This window comes from Papaver somniferum, chromosome 7 (genome assembly GCF_003573695.1).
Source record: "Papaver somniferum cultivar HN1 chromosome 7, ASM357369v1, whole genome shotgun sequence".
Taxonomy (NCBI): domain Eukaryota; kingdom Viridiplantae; phylum Streptophyta; class Magnoliopsida; order Ranunculales; family Papaveraceae; genus Papaver; species Papaver somniferum.
The window spans coordinates 258663987-258674768 of NC_039364.1; the positions used below are offsets into that span (position 1 = coordinate 258663987).

General features: G+C 34.1%; 1 protein-coding gene across 1 annotated transcript; it reads right to left on the bottom strand.

Moving 5' to 3' along the window:
* Positions 1-6257: 6257 nt before the first annotated feature.
* LOC113293691 (MLP-like protein 423) lies at positions 6258-7202 on the bottom strand. Its single transcript, XM_026542248.1, has 2 exons — positions 6866-7202; positions 6258-6778 (listed from the first exon to the last, which is right to left on the bottom strand). Exons 1-2 carry the CDS (start codon positions 7122-7124, stop codon positions 6489-6491), a joined length of 549 nt encoding a protein of 182 aa, XP_026398033.1. The 5' UTR covers positions 7125-7202; the 3' UTR covers positions 6258-6488.
* Between the last annotated feature and the right edge of the window lie 3580 nt (positions 7203-10782).

The following is a 10782-nucleotide window of genomic DNA, read 5'->3' on the forward strand; positions in this document are numbered from 1 at the left end:
GTGTAAGTTTGATTGCATTTTTCAAGCAAAGATTAACTTTGCGTGATTGCGTCATCGCCGATAATTTTGGAACACTTCCGAGATTCAAACTAGTGTCGTGGATGGTAAAGCTGACAACGCCAATTCTGCCGGATATTCATTTTGATTATGCTTATTTGGTAGAAAGATTGGCATTCATTGATATATAACAATGGGAACATGCGTAAAATAGCTTCATATTAAGCAACATTTCTTTTCTTAATGTTAAGGTTCCATTTAAACTTACAATGTCAGTCAAATTATTAGGGTACGGATGAAGTATACCTGTCATCACATATAAATTCCAGGGTAATATACCTGGGTGTAGTTATGGGGATTGTTGTTCTATTTTATAGAGAAAAAAAAATGTATTTATCAAAAAGGTTTTCGATTTTGTGCACATCCTTTTAAACCTAGCATTTTTATGGGCCACCAAAATGAATTATGGGCCAACAATAAGACAATATAAGGTCACCAAAACGTAAATTCAAGCTAGCCCTTATCTCGCATATTTCATAATGGCAAAATTATCCTTCCACAATCGGTAGTAAAGTGTGTTACTTTAACCTCCGAATGTATTCAATTTTCAAATTTTGGTACCACCATAATCGGTAGTAAATTTAACTTCCGAATGTATATTATCCCCAAAATGAGTAAAATTTTCGAACTTTGGTACTACCATAATCGGTAGTAAAGTGTGTTACTTTAACCTCCGAATATACTAAATTTTCGAATTTTAGCACTACCATAATCGGTAGTAAATTTAACTTCCGAACGTATATTGGCCCCAAAATGAGATTTTGCCAAAATCCTAAAATTTTTAAACTTTGGTACTACCATAATCGGTAGTAACGTGTATTACTTTAACCTCCGAATATACTCAATTTTCGAATTTTAGCACTACCATAATCGGTAGTAAATTTGACTTCCGAATGTATATTCGCCCCAAAATGTGATTTTGCAAAATCCGAAAATTTTCGAATTTTGGTGCTACCATAATCGGTAGTAAAGTGTGTTACTTTAACCTCCAAATATATTCAATTTTTGAATATTAGTACTACCATAATCGGTAGTAAATTTGACTTCCGAATGTATATTTGCCCAAAATATGATTTTGCCAAAATCCTAAAAAATTCGAACTTTGGTACTACCATAATCGGTAGTAAAGTGTGTTACTTTAATCTCCGAATATACTACATTTTCGAATTTTAATACTACCATAATCGGAAGTAAATTGTGTTAATAAGTGATGCTTATTATCCGTCGATTGTGTTCATGGCCTCAAATTCAAATTTTCAAAACTTAACAAAAATTTCAAAATTCTCTACTTTCACAATCGGTAGTTAATGGTGTTCATTATCTATCGATTGTGCATAAAGTTTTGTACAGAGAAATTTAATTTTTAGAATCAAGAATAATCGGTAGATATCGATCAATTTACCTACCGATTATGGTTGATGTTCTTCAGAAACGAAGAACATCAACCATAATCAGTTGGTAAAGTAGATTATTATCTACCGATTATGTTTCTGCTAGTGTAAATCCAAGAACATCAACCATAATCGGTAGGTAAAATAGATAGTTATCTACCGATTATGTTTCTGCTACTGTAAATCCAAGAAAATATTCGGATCAAATTTTTGATTTCAAGTAATCAAATCCTAAATTTTGAATCACAACTACTATCATCTATTCGTTTTGTTTGTTGAACTCCTTTTTTTTTATGTTCTAAGTTTAAACTTTAAGGTATGAATTTTGGGTTTTAATTTTAAACAATCAATCATAACATTTGTTTGATCGACGATCTTTGTTTTCAATCAAAATTAAAATGATGAAAAAAAAATTCAATGGGTAGAAAAGAGAAGAAGAAGAGGAATGATATGATTATGAAAATAAAGGATATAGATTTAGATTTAGTATAAAGGTGAAGGACAATATAGACAATTTTCTATTTTTAAGACACCCCTTAACCTCCTTCAATGGATGAGAATAAAAAGGTGGCCCCTAATTCTGTTTGAGTGGCCCCTAAAAACTCAAGGTTTTTAAAAGGTGTCAAATTGACTCTAACAATATCTTGCCTGGATACTGGAAGAGCATGTCAGTTGACTCAATCCCAGAAGCTTAAAGCAAAAATATTTTGCTTCACAAAAAGTTCAAATTTTTCTTTCTAGAAATCATTCTGAAGTAGATAGATCAAATACTAAGGTGGTGAATATTGTTTGCATACCAAAGCAGAAGTCAATATAAGAAGCTAGAAGATGAGAGGATGTTTGGATACCAAAAGCATAAGCACATTTGTTTTTCCAAAAACAAAAGTCAGTCCTAGAAATCAGAAGCAAAAACATTTTGTTTCACAAAAAATTAAGTTTTCTACTTCTAAAAATCATTCTGAAATTGTATACCACTAGACCATAACTAATTTCTGACTTTTTTGTTTGTAAACATCGAAAAACAACTTCTTAAGTGGTATCCAAACATTCTATAAAGTCAATCTCAGAACTCAGAAGTAAAAAAAAAGTAGCTTCATAAAAAGTTAACTTCTTTCTGTTTAAAAGTTATTTTTGAATTTTGTTCATAGCCTAACTCATAATATTTTTGCTTTGAGAACTCGAAAAGTTAATTTCTTTTATTTAAACCATTATCTTTTAAGTTTTAATAATATGTTGAATCTTAACCTGGCTAAATTGGGACCTATGGATTTTTTCATCCACCCCATTGATAATGATAAGGGGCGTCTAAGTTTGATGAAACTACCATTTTACCCACTATGAAATTTTAATACTACCAATTTATCCTCATTTAATCCTAATAACAAAAGAACAAAAAAAACTAATCAAATCAAAATCACTCCCATTTCCATTTCCATCAAAATTAAGAATTTAAAATAAAAAACATTGTTGATAATCATCAAATTCACTAAAATAGGTAATTTTTCGTTTTAGCTCGAATCAAGTACTTTTCTATTAACTCAATCCCCTACAGTAGGTTTAAATAACATGTAATCACTCAAACAATTCAATTTTTTTAAATCAAAGTTATTTGGGTTTATAACAATCGGTCTACGTCAATGCATTTGTAGACCGATTTCATTTAGAAACAGTTGTTGTTTATGCCCATAAAGACCGATTGTCCTGGATGGCATTCTGGTCGGAGGAAATTGAACCAGAATCGGTCTACGTTAATGTCCACATAGTCCAATTCTTGTATAGAATTTTTCTGTGTTTTTTTTTTGTTAGAATCGGTTTACACGATACATATATAAAAACCGATTCCTGTTATGCAATGTTAGAAATCGGTTTTATATATGTATTGTGTAAACCGATTCTGGTTAACCAAATTTTTTCTCAATTAATACTCGATCACAAAATGAGTATGAAATTATACTCGATTTCATTTCGATTAAAAATGAATTTGAAAATAGTTCTATATGCTTTTACCCAATTTGAAAATGAGTATAACTGAATATAACTGAAAATGAGTATAACGAGTACAACCTCTTAAACGATTTGAAACTGAGTATGAAGTCATACTCATTCTTAACTCAGGTACTTTGATGTTTAAAAACACATAAAGCACATATATAAAAACCGATTCTTAAGAAGAAAAGTTCTGTAACTTTAAGAATCAGATTACATGTATATATATGTAATCCGATTGTTATGAATTTTTTTTTTGTAACTTTAAGAATCAGTTTACATGTACATTACAAAAGCCCGATTTTAGGAATCAGTTTATGTGGGTATTGATCAAACTCCGATTCTGGGTTTACATCGTAACTTACAGAAAACCCAACGTAGAATCGGTTTACAAATGCACTAACATAAACCGATTCTAGATCGAGTCTTTTGAAAAAAATTAAAATTTTTACAAGTGGTGATTCATAGTTAATCCAAGAATTAACTTGATTAAAAACTTTTTAATTTTTCGAATTAACACTAATTGAACAAGGGCATATGAGGCATTAACGAAAATAGTGGATAAGGGGTTTTCAGGAATTACTTCTTAATGATCCTATTTTATCATGTAGTTATAGGCCCCAATTAAGTGGCACATGCCCAAATTTAGCCAGGAATCTTAACTGATTCCTACCGTTCACCTTTCTGCCCACAAATGATATTAGCGGTGTTGTTTTTGTTTTTAAATACCTAAAATTTTATTTTTAAAAAACAATAAGCAATTAAAAACGAATATCGTCATTAAAAATCCAAGTATTTTAATTGGTCTTTAAATTTTTTTTAAAATAACCTGATATGTAAGGGTTTAAGTGAAAAAAGTATCCAAATTATTCTTCAGCTAAAAAACATACTAAGAACAAGATGGACAACTATAATGAGGGCAGGCCAATGGCCATGAACCATACCAACTTTCAAATATATATCTCTTCCCCTCCACTTTCGTAGTCGGAATCCGAATACGAATCTACGCGCGGATAGTAGGCCAAAGTAAGATTATCCTCGAAGACATCCCATCCACCTTTAGCCATGAAGGTCTCCGGGAACTCTCTCATTTCTCTCACTATTTCATTCCAGTTTGGCCTTAAATTGTTCACGTAGTACTTCACGTCTTCCCTGTTCAGGCGATCTTTTATGACAATAATAAATTTCCAGGGAACTGAGCGGAGTTGAAGAACATCGCGCTCTAAGTCTTCAAATACGACTGTCATTTCAATTTCATCAAGTCCAACGCGCGCCAGGTTAACAATCTGGATGTCCCATAGTGAGGCCACATGGTAAAGTGGTTCTTTGAGCACAACTAGGGCATAACGAGTCAGAGCACAGATGGTTGGTGCACCTGTGGGAAAAGCAGCATCGAATTGAAACTCATCTAGCGAGTGAAAATCCACAGGTGTAAAAGGCAGTTCACTCTTGTAAGTCCACTGAGTTTCTCGAACTTTGCGTATGCAGTTTTTTAAATCTTCGTTACGGACTCTTGCACTCGTCTCCAGTGGCTCCAAACGGAACTGGATATCTTTCCTCTCTGCATTTCAGATCTTGATTGGGTGCTTCAAGTGGAATTGCATGAGAGGCGGCTGCATTTCGTTTCCAAGTGCATAGAAATACCAGTCTACATTATCATGCATGAAAACTTCATAGCAACCACCACGGTCGTCTGAGTATACGAACCCGTTCACATGAGCTTCAAATGTACCAGGACCTGTTTCTCCTGCACTGGGAAGCATTGTGACGTCAGTTAACTTGGTAACCCAGCGCTCTTCATGCTTCTGCAGCCCCTTTGGAAAAAGATCTATTGTCGTTGTCATTGGTGGACCTCTTGGTCTAGACTTTGCGGCAGAAGTATTTGTTGTTCTAGACTGACGCTTACATCTCCTGACAGTTTCTCTCCTTAACAAGTGACCGAGTTTGGCCTGATTCATCATACGAGTCGCCTCCTCCGAATCATAATTCACAAGCGTGTGGGGGACAACATTTCCAGTTCGCTCCGAGGATTCGCATACCTCCATTGCAAAGGGATGAAGCAAAAATCTACTTTGGATGATTATTGAACAATCCTAGAAGTAAAATATAAAAAATTAGAACAAAAATTGGTGCAAATAAAAGTGGGGGGGTCTGATTATATATATATATATATATATTTTTTTTTTGAAGCATGTCTGATTATATATATAGGCTCCTTTTGCCTATTCTCGTATAGTTGCCTAACTTAAACAGATTCCTACTTGGAGACCAATCGGAGATTCTTTCCTAATTGAGATTGATTGAGTTTGGCAAACACATAGGCCCTGACTAAACCCTTAAGATGGGATAAATTGCCCAGCCGACCTTCCTCTGGTAGAACAAGATTGTCATGTAGTGACTATCTGAAACATGGTGAATGAATTTCCAATGGAACTACAGGATATACTTTACGAAGATGCATATGAAGGTCCTATGTATTACAGTAGGACAACTACTTGCGATGCATATTTTTTAAGTAAGTAAAGGAAAAGTTAAAACAAAATACGTCAAGGAAAAGTTTAAAGGATCACTTGGGAGTTTTCCAGTGCAGGGTATTCTCTAGAATCTCTACCATGATGCACATATTACAAGTTGGCGTGTAATATTTACCCATGATCTCGTATAATACTCTAGAGAGAAGTACTCGCATTACTTTTCTGCTTTTCTTTTGGATTACTTCGTATTTTGTCCGACATGGATGCATGAATTTTTTTAGGTGTGATGCAAACTTTTCTTGAAATATTTGAATAAATTGCTCTTTGGTTTGATTGATATGGATCACACTTAGGAAAACTGAGCATATTTTGCATGCAAACTATTTTGGAGTTCTTGGAACAAACAAGAGGAAGATGGTAATACATTATTTATTACACACATAATGACATGCACCCTAAGTAAAGAAAAGGGGACAACACATTACATATCAACTACAGATCCCTAGCAAATTCAAACGGCATGACACCATGAACATGCGAAATAAAACAACCCATTCCAGGTACCCGATCGGTCTTGAAGCTACTGGAGAAGGTAGTGACCCAACTCTTTAGTAATAGCAGCTGCAACTTGAATATGTGCATCTGGACTATGAACATCTTCGGTTCGTTTCTCATACTGTATCCACCATTTCACTTTGCTACCAGACTCTTCAATATTATCAACATCTTTAGGAGTTACGGTCATTATGATATCAAAGGTCTTATACTGAGTCATTAAGTCTCCTCCCAAAACACTGAATGTGATCGACCTATTATCCTCGTCCACGGATTTAACAATTTCCTTCACCGAAATTACCTTCGAAGACGCTCCTGTATCAAAATTTGTTCATCATCAATATTATAAAAACTAGTTGGACGAAATAATATTAGGGTTTGTTTTCGATTTCGATTTCGTACCTGGTGTAACATATTGCCATTCCCTGATATTTCCTACGCTGCTTTTACCATCACCTTTAACGATTTTCACACTCTTGTAAAATTGAGGGAAAATTGTAGGCAATAGCATTATATTGTGCCTAAACAAATTATAGAACTTATCTGCGGAACACTTGAGTTCAGTTTCAACCTGAGCCCCAACAATTTTGCTCATCCCAATCACAACTAGTGTGAGCAACCATAGTCTAAGAAAGCTTTCTACCATGCCAATTTTCGCCATTCTAGCTAATTTTATGAAAGACTAGTGTATGTTTTAAGATAGATAGTAGTAGAGATGGTTTGGAATGAGAATAAGTGAAGTGCGGGGCTTATATACTGAACTCAAGAATAAGTGAATGGAGGTATTTCACATATTTAATATAGAGGCAAGTACATCCATTAACGAGAACGATCGATATAATGCGCATACTTTTTTTGGAAGTTTAGATCCTACATGCAACTAAAATTAAGTTTAGTGTGGTTGTTCATTAATTCCACTATAGCCAACTTTACTATTGGAGTGTTAATTAAGATACTTCTTAATTAGGCACTAACGAATACAGCATGGTGATTGATCCCCATCGTTTTTATATAGGGGGCTCTTTTGATTGAGCACTTTGTGCCTAATTAATCAGCTTATAGTCTAGCAGCTAGATTAGCAGTCAGGACTATCTCCTAAGTCTTATGGGAGTGCTAATCTAGCAGTTAGATTAGCAGTCCACATTAGCCCAGCGATGAATGGTTCAGCGCTTTAAATCTCAGCCGTCAGATCAAAAATAAATCTCTCAGCACTAAATCATTACGCAAAAAGGTGGTTCTTCAGGCGCTGAATCATTCAGCGTAACTATCTAGCATGCTAGTTCACTTACTAGCAACTGGTAGGAGAGAGAACTAGTGTTAACTTTTTTGCCACATTTTTTTTTGAATTGCAACACTTAAGTCCTAATCTAGCACCTCCAATCTAGCCCATAAGACTTAGTCTAAGTCTTAGTAAGTAATTTTTGCTCTCTCGTGAACAGATCGATCAGAAAATAAAAAAAGGTTTTTTGACTACCAATGGTCCAATGTATATCTAGAGTATTAAAAATTCGTTGGAATTCGTATTCTAAATATTAATTTGGATAGCACACTAGAAGTAGTTTTTCACTTCTAGAAATCGAAAAGTCAGAAATCAATTTATTCGAAAAAGTCGAAAAATTAACTTTTTGTGAAGTACAATAATTTTGCTTCTAACTTTTATCTTTGACTGTGATTTCTGGAAAAGCTGAAATCAGAAGGAGATTTGTATCCAAATGCGTCATTATTATTAGAACAACTTTTGTAACTTTGGGATCTGAAGTCACGTATGAATGACATTTAAGTTTCGTACGTTCTTTAGTGATCGGAATAAAACCTTGTACAGATAACATATAAAACGCTTGCACACAATAGTTGCTACATATTTCTCAAAGATATTGCTAAGTTGTAATGACACTTACACTTGAGATTTATCTTACTTTTTAGCTAAGATTTTCGATTCTGACGCGATCTTGTTTAGCCAGAGAATTCAATGGCTTTGACTTGAGGCTTCTTCATTTCAACCTTTGGTACTGTAACAGTTAATATACCATTTTCCATAGTAGCTTACACCCGATCGATCCCCGCATTATCTGGCAATTTAAATCGACGAAGAAACTTGCCGCTACTACGTTCGACTTGTTTGCAATATTTTCCCTTCTTCAACTTTTACTTCTTCTTTCTTTAACCCCCGAAGATCTGCTTTAAACACATGAGCTTCAGCTGTTTCTTTCCAATCAATCCGGGCGTTCGCAAATCGAGCCGTTTCGATGGAATATTCAGGGCGCATAATACAAAATGAGTGTGAAGCGAAAGGATCCCATACGTTTAGACATGAGAATGGGTCGTAAATGCTGCTCCTTTGGCCACCGAAAATGCTTGGAATGATCGACATATTGAATAAAGAGGATTTTGGATATATCGCAGAGAATGTATGCTAAATGGGTTCAAATAAGTGCAATGTTCTGATGGGAAGTCATGACGATGAGAGTTGGCATCATTTATAGAGAAGAGAAAATATTAGGGGTGAGCATTTGTAATTTTCTTTGATGGGTTTACAAAGTAAAGTCCTACTACTAGTAATGGGCCTCAAATCCCGTTTTCATTAGTCAACCATCGGAGATTCGGAGTCAGGATTTTTTTATTTTACCAGAATTTTTTGTTTTTAAAGATTGAAATCTGTTTTGAGGCATACTGAATTTTTTTGAGGCATACTATATAATGTCAAAATAGGGTCACTAAATAAAAAACAACATCACCCTTTATCCATCCTTTTTGATAATGTCATAACTACCCTTACATAATTTGTGTTAATGATTATGATTAGATTTGATTAGCTAGGAATTTTAAGGATTGATTAAAAATAAAATTATTAGTGGTGAATTAGTAGATAAATCAAATCTATGTGAGAGAGTTGGGATTTTTGAGAGGAAGAAGAAGAAGCGAAAAAAAACTTGAGTTTTGAATTTTGAGATTTTAGTGATTAGAAGTGACCAAAATGGGTGATTCAAATCAGAGGTAGACTTCTATACGAGGTTTAATTTCTTTTTATAAGTTGAATCTTACAAAAAAATGAATTTTTAAAACCCAGATCTACTGACCAGATGAACAGTTCGGCTGATAACTTTTCAGCCGAACCTCTGTTTTTTGAAAATATACCTAGGTTCGGCTGATAACTCCTAGGTATATTTTTAAAAAATTGATGTTCGACTGAAAAGTTGTCAGCCGAACTTCACTATGAAACTGACAAAATTAGGTTCGGCTGATTCGAACAAAATTTAGCAAAGTCGCGTGAACCGAACATAGTGTTTCTCTAAATCATACACTAGGTTCGGCTCAAAATTGATACTCCAAGATCAGCCGAACTGATCTTCTGAAAACCCTAATTTCATCTTTGAAATCATATTCTGTCGATCAAACAAAATAAAATCAATCAAAAATAAGATGGGTTTGTTACACATACATTCTAAAATACATCTAAGAGCAATTGAGGTTTGGATTTCGCACTTCAATATCGCTCACTTTGATTCGTGTTTGCTTTACTTGATCAATTTCTTGATTGAATTGGAGTCCAAGATGTTTAAGTTGAAAGTTTATTTTGATTTTTGATTTTAGGTTTTTGAGGATAAGGGCGTTCTAGTAATTTAAATTGTTTAAGGATATATAGGTAATTGAACTACCTTTAGACACCCCTTATAGACCCACCTAGCTGGTGTAATGAATGAGTATGCCTCAAAAAAATTGAGTGCCTCAAAACAGGTTTCTAAAGATTTCTCATGTCTTATATTACCTGAGGCATCAATCTTTATTCTCCCATAACAACTGCATCCTAGTCTTAAGTCCAATTAGAATGTCGCCTTCAAGTTTCAGCTTTATGACATTTCTTCTCTTTGCTAGTTCCTCAATTCTCTATTGTTGTGGTTAAGATACTTCTTCATTTTAAAAACCTATAATGACTTGTAGAGTCAGTAGGTCGGCCAAACATTATGGTAATATATTTCACTTGCTTATAGCCACACCATACAAAAGGCCAATCGTTTAGCTATACTGAGGCAATATTTGATCTTAGTATAAGAGAGGAACACATTTGATCCGCTCACTAGTTGAGAAATTCCTGACGGAAATTAAGTTTCTGCACAAGGTTGTGAAATCGTGAATCGTAACGTAAATCGTTTTTCAGATTTTAAGAATCGAATCGTATATTAGATCGTGAATCGCAGATTCATGGTTGAGTTTTGAATCGTATATTTCCTAATAAATAATTCATTTTGTGTGAAAACTTTAACCTAGGGTGCATTTTATTTGTTAATTTGATATAAAATTATATAGTTTCACTGCATTTC